The 18,030-nt window shown below is 54.2% G+C and overlaps 6 protein-coding genes across 10 annotated transcripts in view; 2 read left to right on the top strand and 4 right to left on the bottom strand.

The window, feature by feature from the left end:
• Nucleotides 1-92: 92 nt before the first annotated feature.
• Nucleotides 93-2,006, top strand: LOC127604624 (receptor activity-modifying protein 2-like). The gene is made up of 6 exons (XM_052071805.1): nt 93-343; nt 402-464; nt 538-591; nt 716-817; nt 958-1,114; nt 1,194-2,006. Exons 1-6 carry the CDS (start codon nt 217-219, stop codon nt 1,453-1,455), a joined length of 765 nt encoding a protein of 254 aa, XP_051927765.1. The 5' UTR covers nt 93-216; the 3' UTR covers nt 1,456-2,006.
• A 104-nt stretch (nt 2,007-2,110) lies between these two features.
• Nucleotides 2,111-3,808, bottom strand: LOC127604622 (C-X-C chemokine receptor type 1-like). Its single transcript, XM_052071803.1, has 2 exons — nt 3,700-3,808; nt 2,111-3,320 (listed from the first exon to the last, which is right to left on the bottom strand). The coding sequence occupies exon 2, from the start codon at nt 3,316-3,318 to the stop codon at nt 2,242-2,244; it is 1,077 nt and encodes a 358-aa protein (XP_051927763.1). The 5' UTR covers nt 3,319-3,320; nt 3,700-3,808; the 3' UTR covers nt 2,111-2,241.
• A 346-nt stretch (nt 3,809-4,154) lies between these two features.
• LOC127604629 (DELTA-sagatoxin-Srs1a-like) lies at nt 4,155-5,410 on the bottom strand. Its single transcript, XM_052071812.1, has 3 exons — nt 5,320-5,410; nt 4,758-4,880; nt 4,155-4,658 (listed from the first exon to the last, which is right to left on the bottom strand). Exons 2-3 carry the CDS (start codon nt 4,856-4,858, stop codon nt 4,232-4,234), a joined length of 528 nt encoding a protein of 175 aa, XP_051927772.1. The 5' UTR covers nt 4,859-4,880; nt 5,320-5,410; the 3' UTR covers nt 4,155-4,231.
• A 995-nt stretch (nt 5,411-6,405) lies between these two features.
• Nucleotides 6,406-18,030, bottom strand: part of LOC127604625 (uncharacterized) — an 84,314-nt gene continuing 72,689 nt past the window's right edge. The window contains exons 1-3 of one of the 2 annotated variants that reach the window (XM_052071807.1): nt 7,338-7,514; nt 7,157-7,266; nt 6,406-6,875 (exon numbers count right to left, since the gene is read on the bottom strand). In XM_052071807.1, coding sequence (XP_051927767.1) covers nt 6,455-6,875; nt 7,157-7,266; nt 7,338-7,499 — 693 coding nt within the window. In that variant the 5' untranslated portion in view covers nt 7,500-7,514 and the 3' untranslated portion in view covers nt 6,406-6,454. Of the gene's footprint in view, nt 6,876-7,156; nt 7,267-7,337; nt 7,515-18,030 lie in introns of those variants that run through there. The other variant, XM_052071808.1, reaches the window with a different exon arrangement.
• plaub (plasminogen activator, urokinase b) lies at nt 7,957-10,843 on the bottom strand. 2 transcript variants are annotated; one of them, XM_052071785.1, is made up of 11 exons: nt 10,711-10,843; nt 10,573-10,642; nt 10,333-10,482; nt 9,967-10,120; nt 9,660-9,751; nt 9,447-9,500; nt 9,319-9,357; nt 9,025-9,223; nt 8,798-8,946; nt 8,433-8,725; nt 7,957-8,372 (listed from the first exon to the last, which is right to left on the bottom strand). In XM_052071785.1, the coding sequence occupies exons 1-11, from the start codon at nt 10,828-10,830 to the stop codon at nt 8,214-8,216; spliced, it is 1,479 nt and encodes a 492-aa protein (XP_051927745.1). In that variant the 5' UTR covers nt 10,831-10,843; the 3' UTR covers nt 7,957-8,213. The 2 variants fall into 2 exon arrangements, with proteins under 2 accessions (XP_051927745.1, XP_051927747.1); XM_052071787.1 differs by having other exon boundaries at nt 9,025-9,220.
• hid1b (HID1 domain containing b) lies at nt 11,010-17,930 on the top strand. 3 transcript variants are annotated; one of them, XM_052071770.1, is made up of 19 exons: nt 11,011-11,769; nt 12,151-12,300; nt 12,372-12,539; nt 12,905-13,042; nt 13,657-13,766; nt 13,848-13,958; nt 14,085-14,274; nt 14,416-14,472; nt 14,879-15,019; nt 15,185-15,275; nt 15,354-15,505; nt 15,580-15,658; nt 15,757-15,921; nt 16,014-16,253; nt 16,481-16,620; nt 16,734-16,817; nt 16,930-17,021; nt 17,536-17,694; nt 17,773-17,930. In XM_052071770.1, the coding sequence occupies exons 1-19, from the start codon at nt 11,704-11,706 to the stop codon at nt 17,834-17,836; spliced, it is 2,397 nt and encodes a 798-aa protein (XP_051927730.1). In that variant the 5' UTR covers nt 11,011-11,703; the 3' UTR covers nt 17,837-17,930. The 3 variants fall into 3 exon arrangements, with proteins under 3 accessions (XP_051927732.1, XP_051927730.1, XP_051927731.1); XM_052071771.1 differs by having other exon boundaries at nt 12,905-13,046; nt 13,661-13,766; XM_052071772.1 differs by lacking the exons at nt 16,734-16,817; nt 16,930-17,021; nt 17,536-17,694; nt 17,773-17,930 and having other exon boundaries at nt 11,010-11,769; nt 16,343-16,491.

The following is an 18,030-nucleotide window of genomic DNA, read 5'->3' as shown; positions in this document are numbered from 1 at the left end:
CCCTGAGCGCCAACAGGAAGTTGAGGTGCCGCCCTTACGCCCGCATCGACGCCACTTTGTGCGCTTGTCGTTTTCACAAGCCGGGGCACCAAGGCGTGCGGACGCGCACAAATACCACACACACTTACACAAACGGACACACACTCCCACACAAGCGCGGACCCCTATTCAAAGAGGGCGGGGCTTGTCACGCCATGCTGCGGCGTCCCCCCCCGGATGCGTTCACAGTCCCCGGCCGTTCTCCCGAAGACGACGAGGCGATCCGTCTGCCGCCCGCTTTCTACGTTTTGCTCGTTTGGTGTTTCGATGGCGCGGTTGCCGCTCGGGGCGGTTATCGTGGCGGGTGAGTACGGCCGGACGCCATTTGGGTGACGTGTCGCCTTGACTTGTTGTCTTCGCAGTTCTGCTCTGCGCGCGCACGCTCCAGCAGACGCCGCCGACTGACAAAAGCGTCCCGGAGAAAAGTAAAATTTTGCCCTTTTTCTTTTGCTCTTTGACTGGCTGATGAGGTCATAAGGTCACAATGTCTTTTTCCAGCCACCGTCCAAAACCTTCCGGAACCATCCGCCGGCTGGCACCGCGCGAGCGCGAGTGAGTCATCCACGACAAATGTGAAGTCATCACGAGACTTTGGGTTTCACTATGACGTTTCTCTTTTTCTTTTTGAGTTGTGATGTTCTTTTTTGGACTTGTGTTTGGTTTGTTTGGTACGCAGATGCGCCTCAGGTGGGAAAGGAAAACGGGAGCCTATCGGAGGACGAGCTGACTCGAGTGCTGGACGAAATTGAGCAGGAAAACGTCATCACCGAAGATGACGGTCAGTCAGTTTTTGACAAAAAAAAAAACAAAAACAAAAAAACAGGTCACTCGTGCCTCGCGCATGATCGCGCACGTGTTTTTTTTTTTTTGTGTTTTGCGTTGTTTCCGCATGTTTGTTTGTACGAATGCGCCGCGTAGAGAGCTTTCAGGAAGTCGAGGACTTGGAGCCGCTCCCCCTCGGTTGCCGCGCCGACGCCTTGGGTGAGTTGAGCGCGGCCCTTTGCGCTTCGCCGTTTGAGCAGCAGATGGCGCCGCTGAAGGCGGACGCGCGCTGCGTGCTGGACAACGTCATCGGGTAAGAAGAAGAGACGTCGTGATGTCATCAAGGTGAGCCGATGAAGGCATGACTTGGAGCTCACCTCCACCGCCCGCAGTGCCTACAACCAGCTGAGCGTCTGCCTGGAGGAGCTGTCCCACTGGTGCCGCTGCTACTACCCCAACGCCGCCGCCCACTCGGCCTTCCTGCGCGTCCACTCGGCCTATTTCGCGCACTGCCCGCCGCAAGAGGGCCACCTGGAGGACGCGCCCCGCCGCCTGGTCCTGGGTCTCACGCTGGCGCCCGTCGCCCTCGTCCCGCTGCTGGTCTACGTGGTGGCCCGGTGGAGCGGCCGCGCGGAGCCGAATGCGGACCGATGAGCGCAAAATGATGTCACTGCCATCGAAGCGATTAAAAAAATTAAAATAAATGTGACACCTAATTTTTTAGGGCGGGTCACCATTTTGGAGTCGGGGTTGATTGTTCAGCGGTGGCTTTTGAGTCATCGTGATGTTCCAGAGGCGATTTTGAGGTTGTGGCTTTTTCATTTGTGTGCTGTTTTGAGTGGTTTTCAAGTCGCTTGTTATTTTTTTCAGTTGTGAATTTTGAATTGTGGCGGTTTTTGTTTTGTGGCTTTCGAGTGAAGATTTTGGCTTGGTGAGCAGTGTTTTCTTTGAGTTCAGATTTCGGAGGGTTTTGAAGTCATGATTGTCGATTTGAGGGATTATTTTGAGTCCTAATTTTTAATTTGTAGCTTTTGAGTCATTTTGGACTTGTGCTGTTTGATTGATGGGTTTTGTGTAGTTTTTGGAGGTGGTCGGTTTTTGGGGGTTTTTTTTGTATTCAGGATTTTTTTTTTTTTTTTTTTAGTGTGATGGTGTTTTTAGTTTTGTACTCGTTTGAGTCATCATTTCCGATTTGTGATCTCTGAGTGGGATTTGAATCATCGCGGTGAGTGAATCATCCTTGAACTGTTGTCTCGGAGTCCAGGTTTTTGACTTGTGATATTTCACTTGGTGGTGGTGATTTTCCAGATGTCTTTTTCAAACTTTTATTCTACTGAATCTTGCGTTCATTTACTCTACATGGCTTCTGTCTGAGTTTCATTTGGACAAAAAAAAAAAAAAAATCTGTCTTAGGCAGGTAAGCGGAGGGGGCGGAGTCTATCACGCGACGGCGCCCTGTCCGTCGGACGTCTGCGACGTGGACCTGCTGAACTTGGAGCCCGACGCGCGCTCCTGTCGGGCCTTCCTGCAAAGAAGCGCTTTGGCGTTTCTGCGGAACTTCTCCCCCACGAAGGCGTAGAGCAGCGGGTTGATGCCGCTGTGCAGCAGCGCCAGGCCGTTTGTGAGGACCAGCGCCGCGCTGATCGAACGCCGCGCTTCGCAGTCGAAGACGACCAGGTCGGCCCTCACCAGCGTGTCGGCCATCATGGCCAGGTGGTACGGCATCCAGCACAGCAGGAAGGCCGCCACCACGGCCGTGATGACCCGCATGGCGCGGTGCTTGTGGAAGCCGCGCGTGCGCAGCAGCCGGGCCACCGTCACGCCGTAGCACGCCAGCATGACCGCCAGCGGGAGCAGGAAGCCCAAAAGGTGGCGCAGGGCGCGCGTGGCCACTCTCCACACGGGGGCGCTGCCCACGTCGAAGCTTTCGGCGCACGTCCTCCTGTCCGAGTCGGGATCGGGCCGCAGCGCGTCGTTGAAGAGCGTCGGCAGCGCCAGGGCGGTGCCCAGGGCCCACACGCCGCCGCACACCAGCCGGCTGCACCGCTTGGGCGCGCGCCCCGGCACTCGGTTGGCGTGCACGATGGCCATGTAGCGGTCGACGCTAATGCACGCCAGGAACAGCACGCTGGTGTAGAAGTTGGCCTCGAAGATCAGGCTGAGCGCTTTGCACATGAAGTCGCCGAAGATCCAGCCGCGGGTCAGCGCCGCCGCCCAGAAGGGGACGGTCAGCGCCATGAGGCCGTCCGCCACCGTCAGGTGGAACAGGTACACGTCGGACGGCGTCAACGAGCGCCGGCCCCGCGCGATCACCAGCGCCACCAGGAGGTTCCCGGGGACGGCCAGCAGGAAGATGACGGCCAGGAGCGCGCTGAGTGCCGCCGCCGACCCCCGGCCCAGCGGACGAGCTTCGCACGAAAGCGTGTCCGGATCCACCACGAACACCGAAACGTTGGGCCGCGAGTCGTTCAGTATGTCCGTATAATCGCCGTAATCGAAGGGCACGATGATGGACATGGCTGTGAAAAGGTGTACGGGTTGATTAGGGCGGGGTTTCCCCATCTTGAGTTCACATTTGGAAAAAAAAAAAATCTCGCAACCCCCCCACCCTGCCAAAAGGAAAAAGGCTACAAAAAGTGAGTACCGAGGAATTAAACCGAAGTAAATTAAGAGCTTCCATTAGACAAAGGTAGTGCTTTGCCGCCTCTAGTGGCCTCTAAATGCAATTGTAAATCTTTGTAGGGAGGCGTCAATATTTTCCATTGCAATCATTTTTGAAATAATGGTTGCGAACGGCTGGATTCGGCCTAACAGGAAGTCAATGGTTAACAGGAAGCTGATGGATGTCTCCCAAACCCCCCCACCCCCCAAAAAAACGGTCAGATAGCAACAACTCACCTGCTGATGGGTCGCCTCAAAACAAAGACGAAAGGAGAACATGACAGTCGGATGCACTGAAAAGTCTTACTGTGCTTTTGCCAATTTCCTGTTGCGATGCACCTTGGCGCTTCCTCCTTGAAGACACGCCCACTTCCTGTCATGCCGGCATCATGTTGGCCGTTCTATTGGGGGCCCCTTGATCCATTTCGTCCTCTGATCTAATCTCCTCACCCCCCGCCCCCCATCGAAACAAAGGAGACCACCGTAGCCCCCCAGGCATGACGTGCAATTTGTATGTTTATTTGAATTTGTGGCCCCAAGATAGATGGAGAGACAGAATGCTCTCGGTGCAGTTCCGTAACTGTCCAGAAGAGGGCAACAAACTGCAGATTGATTCATATGTTAATTTTTTTGTTTTTGTGTGTGTGCGTGTTTAATGTTATGAACTGAGCACCCAGCAGGAAAAAAAAACCAAGACAAAAGAGCAACTTTTTTTTTTTAATTGACCCGGTGGCCACGGGGCCTCTGCGTGCGTTTGCGGCCTTGGCCCTCAGGGGTGGAAGTGCAAGTCCCACAGCTCCAGCTTCATGATGGACTTGCCCAAAGGCGACATGGTGACTTTGACGTCCATCTTGCCGCTCTCGAAGGTCAGGCCGTTGCCGTTGGCCAGCTGGCGCGCGAAGCCCTTCTGCTCCTTGTTTTCATACATCTCCTTGTAGAGCTTGCCGTCGGTTTCGCGGTTGGTGGGGAAGATGCCCACACCCATCCAGCTCTTGAAGAAGGTGAAGTCGTACGGCACGGAGAACATGATGGCCAGCTTGGCGACGGCCGCCCCGCGCTCGTGGATTTCATAGGTGAGCACCCCCACCGCGCCCGAGGCGGCGGCGTCCGTCTTGTTGAAGTTGCACACTTCGGTGCGCATGGAGCGCACGGTGGGCTGAGGGGGGCTGTGGCAGTCGCCGCTCTCCAGGTGCACCCTGGGAAGACACGAGGGCTTAGGTCGGGGTGGGGGTGGGGGAGGGGTCTCTGAAGTTGCTTGTATCCTGACGTGGTGCGGTGTCAGGTGCGCCTCTTACCTGGGGCGCTTAAGGACGAAGCCGGCGGTCAGATTGCTGATCTCGATGGTGACGTTCCTGCGGCTCTTCTGATTGGCCGCCAAAGCCTCGGCGGACTCCATGGATGGGCGGTAATCGGGACTCCTGTACAAGACGGACGGACGACGGGACGAGCCGGAAGGAAAAACAAAAAACGTTAATTCCCGTCGGACGCTTTTTCAATCACTTTTCAGGAGACGCTCACGTTGAAGAGAACCGACTGAAGCGCCAGACCGGCGCTTGTGGAATTCGCGTGACGGCCCCGCCCGTAAATCTGGCCTCTTCCTCAAGCGCTTCGACGCGTTTGAGCAAAAGCGCCGAGCCGCCGCGATCCAACGGAACGATTCAGAAAATGCAAAAAGAAAGTTTTGCACCCGCTAAGTGACGGTTACACAAGATCCCCTGGAACGAAAGCTACTCGCCCCTTCTCGGTTGACAAAGGTCAACATGATGACCTTTGGGAGAGCGCGAAGGGTCAACGCAGGGGTCGGCGACGTCGGGCTCGACGGAAAAAGTGGAAGCGCGCGGTGACAAAGCCGCTTACCTGGAAGGACGGCACGGGCGCTTGCTGGCTTGGGAACTGCCGAGCGAATGCTCGGCGTCGCCGCTGCCTTCTCCGCCGCCGGCGGGGCCGCCTTAGACTCCGCCCACCGGCGGGGTGCGGTCGGACCAAACGTCGCCGCGCTCGTAAAGACAGACGGGCTTTTGTCTGCGCCAGTTTTGCCGGTTGGAACGACATTCCGGTTAGCGCCGCACCTTGGCCACATATCGCGAGGTCCAGCTCGACCGGAGCGCCGTGCCCAAACGGAGCGGCCCGCAACCGGATGGGGGACATTTTTGCACGGAAGTCACCCGGACCTCACTCGCCCTCGCTCGGGGTGCGTCCGGCTCGGATGACATTCCATCATGATGACTGCCTGTCGAGTCTGGACACTCCTTGAATCCGACGCCTTGTCATGTGTGTTTTGTTTTTCGTTTGAATTGATTTGCTAACAAGGAAGTGCGGCGGAAACGATTGGAAAACAATAGCCGGGGGGCGGGGGGTGAGATGCGAAGCGGGCGTGAGTTTGACAGGTTGGAGGCGGCGAAAAAAAAAAAACGAGCCCTGACTGAGCTCCTCATGAGCGTTTCGTGGGGTGAATGGACGTTGGTTGCATGTTTTGTGGGTGCTGAGAATGCGCTCCGCGTGCTTATTTTGTGTCAGTTGCGTGCCCCCCCCCCTCGTGATGAACGTTTTTCGACGGAGTGTTTCATACACCTTTGTGAGTTTGGCGACCGTCACGCGCGCTTAGCGCTTGTTTTATCTTTCACATGTTTCACTGACGGCCTGTTTTGTGGGTTTTGTTTGCTCCGCATTTGTCTTTTTTTTTGTGTGTGTGTGTTTTGTCTTGAATGTGTTTTTGCTCAAGAGACCTGCAGGCTCAAAGCATGTTTGAAGCCCTCTGAGTGTGCGTCTTGTGTTTTTGATGCACGTTTTGTCTATTTTGTGTGTTTTGGTTCAGTTGTTTGACAAAATTTTGGTGTGTGTGTGTGTTTGACGCGCTAGGTTTTGTGTAACGTGCCGTCAGGGGCAAAAGGCTTTGTGGGTGTTTTTTGTTGTTGCGTGGGGAAAAAAAGAAGAGGTCAAACGTTAGTTTGGCTGCGAGGCGCCGCTTTTATTGAGGCGAGGGCGGCCGGCATCACATCCCCCTGTCGTGGATCTCCAACTTGATGATGGCGTGGCCTTCGTCGGACATGGTGGCGGCCAGGTCCACCGAGGCGCCTTCGTACTCCAGGCCGCCGCCGTCGGCCTTGTGGCGCACGAAGCTCCCCTTGTCGTTGTACATGAGCTTGTAGAGCTTCTCGTCGGTGGGCGTGGTCTTGGGGAAGACGCCGATGGCCACCCAATTCTTGTAGAAGTTGTAGTCGAAAGGCACGGAGAACATGACGGCCATCATCTCGCTGCAATTCTTGGAGCTCATGTGGAAGAGCTCGTAGGTGAGCACGCCCACGGCGCCCGAGGCCGTGTTGTCGTCTTTGGTGAAGGAGCACACCTCGCCGCGCTGCGTGCGCACGGTGGGCTGCGGCGGGCTGTAAGGGAAGCCGCTCTCCATGTACACCCTGCGCGACAGCACACCGGGCATGTCAGTCGCGGCGTTTCTGCACAGGTGCCCCCCCCCCCGGCCCCCCTCCCCAACCAACCAACCCGAAAATTGATCTAACTTGCTAGTCCGGCCTCGCGTGCCAGATTTAACGCTAACGTACGCGCGAGAATCCGTCTACTGACCGAAACTACTACGTTGTCGCGAATACTTGGAAAGGTTTGAGAGCGGTGTGCGCGACATGCTCGCGGTATCATCGCACGTGCGCTGTGTGGAACGTTTTCAGGGCGACACACTTACTTGGGGTTGGTGAGGCAGTACATTGAGGTGAGGTTGAGCACCTCGATGGTGCAGTTGCGGTTGGTGGTCAGGTGGAAGGCGTGCGACTCGGCCGTCTCGGGCATGATGGCCTTAAGTCATCGACATCATCATCATCATCATCGTGATCGTCACTGTCATCAATAATATTCCATTTACTCACTTTGATTAGCGACGACAGCGACTGGCAAAGACGATGTGAGTCTCCCACGCGCACGACAATCTGCGTCTGTCGAAGCTGCCCGGCGTTCTGCCTGGTGACTATCCGGACACGCCTCGGCCGACCGGAAAAGGTGCCGAACTTCCCAGACGGGTTCGTACGCATGCGCACTCACACACTCACACGCGGGCAGGTTCAACCAGTTTTGTTCAGGGAGCTTTTCAAGTCCACATTAGTATGTCCAAATTCAAACGGGAGCACCACCCAAAAAAAACAAAAACAACCCCCCCCCCCCAAAAAAATTGAAAAGTGTGTTTTAATGAGAAAAAAAAACATAACGTATAATATTGTTCATGTCGTCAATTAATATAATCGAATTCAAACGAATCAATCTTTTTTTCCCATTGTATGAACCGAAAAGCCATTGTGACATTCTTTGTCTCCATGCGTTGCTGCACCATTGTTGTTCAATCCGTTGCAAGTTAAATGATACACATTAGCATTGACTTCACATCCATTTGGGCTTGTGCCGCAAAACTCTGCCCTCTGGTGGACAACGTGAGTTTGTCAGTCCTCTGTCATTCCAGTCCAAATGGCTCGTGACGACCAAAAATGATCAGCATTGTTGAATCTTACAAATTGTTACTTTTTATTTTTGAATTTGTGTTTAAAAAAAAAATCTCGAAAATGTGCTGCATAATTCATTCATTCAAAATAGTAAATGTATTTGGAATTGAATTCTTGTCCCCCCCAAAAAAAGACTAACACATTTTACTTTGTCACCAGAAACACAAATCTTTTACAAATATTGAAAAAAAAAACCAAAATGAAAAGCATCCGCGTGTCTCGCCCCCCCCCCCCCCCCCCCCCCCCCGGTGGTCAAACTCCAGTGTGCTGCCTGATCCATTGTCTGTAGTTGTGGACTTTGGTGTAGACTCCAGGCCGCCGCTCGCGGGCGCAGCCTTCGCCCCAGCTGACCACGCCCACTGCCACGAAACGCCCGTCCACTTGGCACACCAGAGGACCTCCCGAGTCGCCCTGAACGCGACAAAACACATCAAAATCCATCTGGGGATTCAGTGACGTTTGAAACTTTACCTCGCAGGCGTCCTGCGTCCAGTCGTCCCGGCCCGCGCACAGCATGTTGCTGGTGATCTTGTCGCCGTAGTAATCGTCGGCGCCGCACACGTCGGCGGCCAGCAGGTTGACCCGCGCCTGCCGCAGGAACTGCGAGTGGTACCACAAGCCGTGCTTCTCCTTGCCGTAGCCCGCGATCTCACACGGGAAACCCACGGGGACCTGGTGGCCCTCCCCGGGCAGGCACACCCGCCGCACGCCCACGCTGTCCCGGGCGCAGCGGCCGTCCTTTTTGGACTTGAGCTTCAGCAGCGCTGCACAGTCGGATGTTACATACTAATCGAGCCGCAGTAGGTAATGAACGTCGTGCGCGGCGAGAGGCTTACCGATGTCGTTGTCGTAGTTTCCCAGTTCGTTGTTGAAGTCCGGGTGCAGGATGATTTTGTCCACGCGGAACTTCTGCTCGAGGGCATCGCTCTGGTTGAGGGCGCTCTTCCCCAGCGACACCAGGAAGCGCCGCTCGTTGACACGGGATCTGTCGCACGGAAAGTAGACGGCGGCATTTATTATTATTATTTTTTCCAGACGGGGAGCGACGTCGCCGGCGGCCTACCCATCAGGGAAGCAATGAGCGGCGGTCATGACCCAGCAGCTGGAGATCAAACTCCCCCCGCAGCGGAAGACCACGTCTTTTGACCTGCCACGCCACAAAATGGCCGCCACCCACGGGTGCGACTCCACAGGGGCCACCGAACCGCCCACGATCCGCATCTGCTTTCGGCGCGAACGACGCCCACACGTGTTGGTCACTGCTGGTTGGACGCGTGCACACATGCATCGCGCGCATAGACACAAAAACGTTAGTTGACGTACACGCGCGTGCACAATTAAGGGGGGCGGAGCTTACCCGGCGGGGTGGTCCGTGGTGGCTGAGTGGTCGGTGGCACTACAACAATGCAAGCAGGCTCAGGGATATTCCGCAATGTTGCAGCAAACATTAAAACACACACATGCGGATGAAGGGGTGTGGCTTACACGGGGGTGTGGTCTGTGGGGCTGCGGTGGTCATTGCCAACACGAGCGATTGGGCTACGAGAGCACAAATAAGTTTTCACTCAAATAGTCTGGAGAATATTCCGGAATATTTGTGTGCGGTGAATGTGCAACGACAACGGCATCTGTGCGCCAACAGGTGGCGCTGCGGCCAGTTCCTCGCTAAAAAGCTGCAAAAACCAGAGCGTGACTTACATGAGGCACATCGAGGGATGTCGCAATATTCCCAAACCAGGTGCTGCTCCTTCCACACGTGGCACCACGGCCGACGCTTGAAGCGCACGTTCCTGATGGGGGCGCCACACGCGAGTTAGCGCAACTCTCATCTTAGCTGGATGGTTCGGTTTTTTTTTTGAACGCTCATCTTGCCTCTATCCCACTCAGGGGCGTGCACACCCCCCTTGTTCTAGAACCTTTCATTGCTCTTATAGTGGGGAATGTGGAAGTGTGGCATTGCCATGGAAACGGAGGAAGCGTTTTTTTTTTTTTTTTTGCCGAGGACCTGCAGTAGTTGTGCCTGCCGCCATACACGTCCAAGCTCAGATAGCGAAGCCTGATGTCGGCGTCCCAGGGCTCACACCGGCGACCGCTTTCCGACTGGGAGCGGAACCCTCGGTAGTAAATCCCGACGCCTTCGTAGCAGTCGGCACCGCTCACTGTGAGGAGAAACGCCACATGAATAGAGAGGCGTTGTCATCCAGCTCAAGTCGGCTCATTGGCAAAAAAAAAAAAAACGGAGGCCGCGTCCCATCTGTGGAATTGTCAGCCCAATCCAGGTCAAATTTTGTCAAGACAACTCCCGTCCGAACGCATCTCAGACCGCACCGTCACCACAATCAGCCCGATTGTCTCGATGTGTGTACCGGACCTTGGTGGACAAGTGAGTGTACTTGTGGAGCAGTTGTGGCTTTCACACCCGTTTGGCAGAAGGTCCCCTCAAAACCGTTGGGACACAAGCAGAACATGTGTCGGCCCGTCGTCAGGCTGGGGACAGACCTTCCTCCATTCTGGCAGATTCCTGCCAACGGATCACAGCACGCCACGGTGAACCACAGTCTATCGGGCTCATTCCTGTGCTGAAACGTGTCCCAGCTTGACGCCGGCTCACCTGAGCTCGACAACGACGAGAAATTCGTCTGCCGCCGCGGCCGTCTTCTCGGCTGCTCGCGCCCCCCGGCCTTAAGTTGAGCAAAAGTGACATTTTTACGACAAAGCCAGGTGATAAACGCTCAGAGGAGAGACGCACCTGGCCGCTGAAGATGGCGCCACCTGCTGATGAGGAGCAAAACGTCAACGTCAGGAGGACCAACGCCACAGCGCGCCGCATCGCGTCCTCGATATCCACCGAGCGTGTGGGCGGAGACATGAGAGGAGCCTCCCATGCACACACTTTAGTAGTCGCACAAACCCACGTGCGTTTCGAAAGAGGGACAGTCTAAAACGCTTCATGTGAAAAAAGCTCAACAATCTCACCAAAAAAAAATAAAAAATTACATTAAAACATTTACCCCCATATTTTGGACTTCATGAGCACAGCACAATGATACGGTTAGGCTACTTAGTCACTCTTACGAACGGGCGACGTCACTTTTCCGATAATAAACGCCAAAACGGTCATATTTGGATCACGTGACTCCCAGGCGACGTCTTCGTCACGGCAGCAGAGTGTGACGTCATCAAAAAGCGGATGAATCTCAAATTGAAAAACGTTTCAATCCCGGAAGTCTTCCAGTTGAGTTCCTGCTCGGGTATGGTGTTGCCTTCCACGACAGTGGGAATTAAAAAGTTTCCTGAAGAAGTCTTGATAAACACTTTCCCACTTTTGTTATATTTTCATTAAAATTTCTATATTATATTTTTTATTAATACATAGTCAGGTATGTTTGTTTCTTTAAAGAGGGTAAATTTGAAGTACACATTACTGACAGAAAGAAAAATAAGGCTGTAAAGCAAACAGCTATCATGATATTAAGTCATGAATTAAATGCTACGGTGGTGACTGCCGCAGTTAGCACAATTACCACCTCAAAAACGAAAAACACAATAACCAAGCAGTGTGGTAGCTGTTGTGAAAGCGCGATGCTATGAAGTTGAGTTGAGCAAGACACGGGAACGGCCGAGAGAGAGTCCTCAAGTGTCCGAGCATACCCCGAACGCCTCCTCATCACCAGCGGACCTGCTGCCAATTGCTGCAGACACCTGCAGGAGCCGAACCGACACCGACGACACGAGACGAAACATGGGCAGCGGTGACAGCAAACTTCACTTCAGGAAGGCTGTAATCCAGCTCACCAGCTCCACTCAGGTCAGGTCAGACAAGCGGACCGAACCGGGTCACGGGGGTCGGCTGCCGTAGGGCAGCCACACGACGCAAACAGATGGCACAACAACGACAACACACACGTAAATAATTTTTGGTCCATCCAAGTGACGCTTTTGCAACTAATAACGTAAACGCACTGTATGACACGTGACTGACTGGCAGCTGTCAGACAAACAACAAATTTGACAAATAAATGATTGACATGCGCGATTCAGTCAACTGTTTCCCCTCATTTGACGTCATCACGCACACTCTCGTCTCAGAACAACACACTTTTTTTTGCCGACTTTAGAGTTGTGTTTTACCCCAAACAAGGTGTATATGACACGTGACTAAACGCGTTGATTGACGGGTGCTGCGTAGGCCGTGGAAGCATCGGATGAGGTCTTCTGGGACCAGTTCTGGGCCGAGCCGTCCATGTCGGTCCAGGACATCTTCGCCTTAGTTCCGCCGGCTGAGATCCGAGCGCTGAGGGAGGAATCTCCATCCAACCTGGCCACATTGTGCTACAAGGTGCGGGGGAGTTTGGCGGCTTGCTGTTCGGGCCCCACGATACCTTTTAATTTTTTTTATTCAATGCTCAGGCGGTGGAGAAGTTGGGCCGGGCGGCGGATCGTTGCTGCCCGTCGGAGCGAGAGCGCGTCTCCGTCCTAAACTGCACGCGTCTGTTGACCCGCGTGCTGCCCTTCGTCTTCGAGGACGCCGACTGGCGAGGCTTCATGTGGGCCGGCCTGCCTGCCGCCCGTAAGCAAGTAGGCACCCACCTGCTCGGCTAAGTCGCTTTCCCCCTCCCCTCCCTGATGCCACCCTTGCTGACCATCCGGATTTACCCCTCACACCTCCTCCCGTAGCCCCTTACTTCCTCCTTTAACACCCATTCACACGCCTTTAGTCCCTTTATCACTCCCCCTCTTACTGCCCCCCCCACCCATCACTTGTTCTCTAGTTACCTGCTTGTTGCAGTCCAAACAGAGCCCGCATTGTGGCCCTCCCGCGCCCCCCCCCCAAAAAAATCTGAAATCCTCTTTGTATGAAGGAGCTCTTCCAATCACAAGTCACAACATTGCAGTTGGCCAATCCCAGCGTCTCCTTTGCCTTCACTTCCTGTTTCCCGCAGTGTTGCCAGGACAACGACAACGACGACGATGATGACCCCGATGGCGCTCGCCCCCTGGCTGAGTCGCTCCTCCTGGCCATCGCCGACCTTCTCTTCTGTCCCGACTTCACTGTCCAGGGCCGTAAGCGGGGCGGGCAGGCGAGTCCTCCTCCGCTACCCACAATGCATTGCGCTCCAGAAGCTCGGCTAACCATCGCTTTCCAGCACAAACATTGCCGCTTCTCCACTGTTGATTTTATGTTCACCCTGCAGCTAAAGCTAACAAGGCGTGTTGTTTGCTCACAGCACTAAACTACTCGTGAGCTTAGCTGTTATCTCATTAGCATCTTCCGGAGTCAGTTTGGAGCGGCCATGTTTGACTAGCAGGCGTGGAAACCGGACAGCCTGAGTAAACACTCCCAAGAGTCCACAAGAAGGGGGTGCGCAGAGTGGGGGCAAACCCCTACCCCCCAAACAACAACACTATGCGGAAGGCAGCCTGATGTTCACTCGTGAGATAGCACTGAAAATATTCCACAACATTCCTCCAAGATGCACAACATTTGGTTTGTCGTTTATTGAACATAAAACATTTATTCCAGTTATTCCAGAATATTGCTACTGAACACACCAAACTTCCAGAATATTCCTGAAGCATACAAAGCATTTCAATTATTCTCAAATGGATAAACGACATTTGAATGATTCCAGAACAAGTAGGTGACGCCTTGGCGCTAATGCTAGCTGCTAACAGCGCGTAATATGGGCCACAGGAAGTTGTTGCAGACGCCGACGGCGCGGTGGACAGCTGCGAGTTGATCTGGGAGGCGGGCGTGGGCTTCTCCCAATCGCCGCCGCTCAACACCAGCCATGACAGAAACAGGTGAGCGAGGCCCCGCCCCCCCCTACGCGCCGCATCTAGTCACCGTGTTTTTTGCGTCAAGGTGTTTTTTGTGCTTTGGAGGACGGAGCTTCTCAAGCTGCTGCTGACGTGCTTCTCCGAGGTCCTTTACCTGGCGCCCGCCGAGCATCGCGTCAACCCCTGGGTGCGCTTCTTCTGCTCCGCCGCCAACAGGTACTAGTGTGAGCGTTTTCATTGTGAGTGAGAACATTTCGGAAGCGCTTGAGTGTGTGTGTGTGTGTGTGTGTGTGTGTGTGTGTGTGTGTGTGTGTGTGTGTGTGTGTGTGTGCGCACGCTCAGACACGCGCTCCCGCTCTTCACGTCGCTGCTGAACGTGGTGTGCGCCTACCAGCCTTCCGGATGGGGCTTCCCTTACGACCACTTGCTCATGTCAGACCAGCGCCAGCTGCTGGTGGAACAAGCGCTTCAGGTTCTCATGGTCGCGCTGGAGCAGGGCGCACCCCGCGCCGCCGCCGAGGACGAGACCGATGTGAGGATGACATGAGTTGGGAACAGGCACGGGCTCAAGGAGAAATATTTTTTTTCTTTCTCCGGGCCAAAGAGAGGTTTGACCGATATTCGGGGAAACCGAATGCAGGTTTTAAGTTTTTGACACCCTCTTGCCCTGCAGTTGTGTGGTCCTGAGAACCAGTTTGTCAACTTCCTGTCCAGGATCCACCGAGAAGAGGTGAGGAGGCGAGATTCATTTCCACTGCTGCCCGTACGGTTATAGATCCATCCATCCATCCATCCATCCATCCATCATCTACCGCTTATTCGGGGCCGGGTCGCGGGGGCAACAGCTTTAGCAGAGAAGCCCAGACTTCCCTCTCCCTAGCTACTTCTTCCAGCTCTCCCCGGGGGATCCCGAGTCGTTCCCAGCCAAGCTGGGTGACATAGTCTCTCCAGCGTGTCCTGGGTCTTCCTCGGGGTCTCCTCCCGGTGGGACATGACCGGAACACCTCACCGGGGAGGCGCTCAGGAGGCATCCGAATCAGATGCCCAAGCCACCTCATCTGGTGGCTTGGGCGAGGGTGACGGGTGACGGTTATAGATAATTTTTTTAATATGATTAAATAGTTTTTGTCTTTCAGGACTTGAGCTTCATCCTGAAAGGTGTGAGCCGGCTCCTCAACAACCCTTTGGCGCAGACCTACCTGCCCAACTCCACCAAGAAGATCACCTTCCACCAGGAACTCTTCGTCCTGTTTTGGAAATTGTGCGACTTCAACAAGGTGAACGGACGGCCAAAAGCCTCCGTCCGTGGGGGAACGATAATGCCGGTCTTCAATGTCATGCTCATGCTAAAGCTAACTCTAACCCCCTAGGGAAACGCGAATGCTAGCTAAAATGCTAATGCTAACCTAACCACGGTAATAAACGCCTGCGTGCTTGTACAGAAATTCCTCTTCTTCGTGCTGAAGAGCAGCGACGTTCTGGACGTGCTGGTCCCCATTCTGTTCTTCCTCAACGAAGCCCGCGCCGATCCCTGTGAGTGGCTCGACCCCCCCCCCCCCCCGCCCCCGGGCAACCCCGAAGTCCCGTTTACACCCAGAGTGTCGTCGGCAGCTGGTACGGGCCTGGTCCACATGGGCGTCTTCATCCTGCTGCTATTGAGCGGGGAGAGGAACTTTGGCGTACGCCTCAACAAACCCTTCACGCTGCGCGTCCCCATGGACGTTCCGGTTTTCAGCGGGACGCACGCCGACCTGCTGCTCGTGGTAACGCCGCCGCACGCACGCCAAAGAAACACGGCAGCCCGATTGGCTTTGACTGCTTGCGACGGCCTCCGCAGATCTTCCACAGGATGATGACGTGCGGACATCGGCGACTGCAGCCGCTCTTCGACTGTTTGCTCACCATCATCGTCAACGGTGAGGCGTCGGTGTCCGTCATTTCCTCGTCTCGCGTTTGTCCTTTGCCTGTCGTTTGCCGATCATTTCCATCACGTGTCCCGCGTGGCATGTACTAGTTTCTCCGTACCTGAAGAGCTTGTCCATGGTGTCGGCCAACAAGCTTCTGCACCTCCTGGAGCTTTTCTCCGGGCCGTGGTTCCTGTTCTCGGCCCCGCACAACCACCAGCTCGTCTTCTTCCTCCTGGAGGTTTTCAACAACATCATCCAGTACCAGTTTGACGGTCAGCAAACCCTCACCTTAATCGCACCAGACCCCCCCGCTCCAGTAGACCCTTCCAAACCTCAAACCGCTGTGCTCCGGCCCTCCTCGCAGGTAACAGCAACCTGGTGTACTCCCTGATCCGGGGGAGGAGCCTTTTCCAACGGCTCGCCAACCTCCAGGCCGACGCGGCGTTCATCAACAAGGCGCTGTTGCACCAAAAGAAGAAGAAAAAAAAGAGCGCCGACACTTCCCACGACAACTCTGCAGGCACGGAATCCTGCCCGAAAAGCCGACAGGAGGAGTTGGACCTGGTCGGTTCCCTGGAAGCCGCGCCGGAACCACATCGCAGCTGTAAGGAAAACGCTTTCAGTATTTATGCAAGGTTCTTGATAAGGAGACTATCCCCCGCCCCCCACAAAAAAAATCATTCTGTCCTTCAGTTCAATGGACATTGTCCTCCTTCCTCAGTGGGCCACACAAACACAAGTCGTTCTTTGCAGAGGAGAAAGAAGAGCTGTCTTACCAGTGAGGACAAAGAATGTAGTCATAGACCTACCTTCTGTCCTCTCTTCCGTCAGGGATCCACAACATCACACAGAAGTCCCAAGTTGGTGATAACGGCGCCGTCGATTCGGACGGCGCGCGGACCGCCGCCGAGTGCAGCGTCGTGGGCGGGGCTAACGACACCGAGTCCAACTCGGAGAGGGACCACCACGAGGTACGCAACTCGAGATAGCGGACCGGACCCAAAGAGTTCCTCAAAAATCCTTTTGGGATAATTAGGCGAGCGACTGCGTTTGGAAGCATTCAGTTTTTTTTTTTTTTTTTTAGGGCACGCAGAAGGAGAGCAAAGGGGCCATTCGCCTCCCAGCCAGGGCCTCGGCTTCTTCGCCCTGGAGCCCCACGCCCGACTGGGTCAGTCTGCGTTCTCATATCAACAGCAATATGGTGCTCCGGGGAAAATAGAAAAAAAAAATCTAACGTCTCCCTCGAGGACAACATTTGAGGCGGCTGGTTGTGATTTCAGGTGCTGTCGTGGAAGTCCAAACTTCCCCTGCAGACCATCATGCGACTTCTGCAGGTTCTGGTGCCGCAGGTGGAGAAGATCTGCATCGACAAGTAAGGCAAAAGTCCAAGTCACCTTTATTTTTCTTTTTTTTACTTTGCCAATATGTGATGGAAGACGTTTTGAAAAATGAAGGTATCTCTCCTCACAACACTTTTTCTTGGGAACAACAGGCCACAAGGCGGCGCCAAATATTCGCCGTAAAATGCGTCAAAAAATACCAGATTCATTCTGCTCGCTTCAAATCGTGTACTTTCGTGTAAACGGTTTCGTGTAAAAACGTTTGTTTTTAATCTTTTATTTGCCAATATATGAGGACGTTTTGAAAAATGAAGCGCCTCCATTCACGACGACGCATTGTCTTGAGACCACCACGCCACAAGATGGCGCCAAAGTTGTATTTTTATTCCGTTAGCTTGATGGGGGGAAAAAAAATACGTGAATTCATGAACGTTCGTGAATTCAAACGTATTTTCTGGGGTGGACATGAATTATTTGCAACACACTTCCGTTTTGGACATCGTCTTCTTCCTCTCGGACATCTTTGTACTTCTTCTCGGTGGTCAGGGGTCTGACGGATGAGTCTGAAATCCTAAAGTTCCTCCAGCACGGGACCCTGGTGGGCCTGTTGCCCGTGCCGCACCCCATCCTGATCCGCAAGTACCAAGCGAACGCCGTCACGTCGTCGTGGTTCCACACGTACACGTGGGGGGTCGTTTACTTGCGGTGAGTCGGCCGCCCGTCTGCGTAACGTGCGTGCTCGTGTGCGTGCGCGCGGCTCACTTGTTGTTTTGGTCGCCGTAGCAACCTGGATCCTCCCATCTGGTACGACACCGACATCCGACTCTTTGAGATCCAGAAGCTTTAAGACGACGACTTCTTCGTCATCGCCTTCACGAGGAAGACGTGGCAAAAAAAAAAAAAAAGCCCAAACGGTCTTGAAATAAAATGGCATAAAACAAGCCAGCGGTGTTATTCGGACTTGTTGTGTTGTTTTGTTTATGTGAAGAAACAAGCAGAAGTAACAGCACATTATTTCGACAACAGGAAATAGAGGTTTGA

Source organism: Hippocampus zosterae, chromosome 7 (assembly GCF_025434085.1).
Source record: "Hippocampus zosterae strain Florida chromosome 7, ASM2543408v3, whole genome shotgun sequence".
Lineage (NCBI taxonomy): Eukaryota > Metazoa > Chordata > Actinopteri > Syngnathiformes > Syngnathidae > Hippocampus > Hippocampus zosterae.
The sequence above is the reverse complement of the archived record's forward strand: the minus strand, read 5'-3'. Positions and strand labels throughout refer to the sequence as shown.

Bases quoted from the DNA above. Each gene is read 5' to 3' on its own strand.
- LOC127604624 (XM_052071805.1), top strand. From the start codon at position 217: ATGCGTTCACAGTCCCCGGCCGTTCTCCCGAAGACGACGAGGCGATCC. The intron at 465-537 runs GTAAAATTTTGC...GTCTTTTTCCAG, and splicing joins CAAAAGCGTCCCGGAGAAAA to CCACCGTCCAAAACCTTCCG. The intron at 1,115-1,193 runs GTAAGAAGAAGA...CACCGCCCGCAG, and splicing joins GTGCTGGACAACGTCATCGG to TGCCTACAACCAGCTGAGCG.
- LOC127604622 (XM_052071803.1), bottom strand. From the start codon at position 3,318: ATGTCCATCATCGTGCCCTTCGATTACGGCGATTATACGGACATACTG.
- LOC127604629 (XM_052071812.1), bottom strand. From the start codon at position 4,858: ATGGAGTCCGCCGAGGCTTTGGCGGCCAATCAGAAGAGCCGCAGGAAC. The intron at 4,659-4,757 runs GTAAGAGGCGCA...GTGTCTTCCCAG, and splicing joins TTCGTCCTTAAGCGCCCCAG to GGTGCACCTGGAGAGCGGCG.
- plaub (XM_052071785.1), bottom strand. From the start codon at position 10,830: ATGTCTCCGCCCACACGCTCGGTGGATATCGAGGACGCGATGCGGCGC. The intron at 9,752-9,966 runs GTCCTCGGCAAA...CGCCCCCATCAG, and splicing joins GGCAGGCACAACTACTGCAG to GAACGTGCGCTTCAAGCGTC. The intron at 9,224-9,318 runs GTAAGCTCCGCC...GCGTCCAACCAG, and splicing joins ACCACGGACCACCCCGCCGG to CAGTGACCAACACGTGTGGG.
- hid1b (XM_052071770.1), top strand. From the start codon at position 11,704: ATGGGCAGCGGTGACAGCAAACTTCACTTCAGGAAGGCTGTAATCCAG. The intron at 16,254-16,480 runs GTAAGGAAAACG...CTCTTCCGTCAG, and splicing joins GCCGGAACCACATCGCAGCT to GGATCCACAACATCACACAG. The intron at 16,621-16,733 runs GTACGCAACTCG...TTTTTTTTTTAG, and splicing joins CGGAGAGGGACCACCACGAG to GGCACGCAGAAGGAGAGCAA.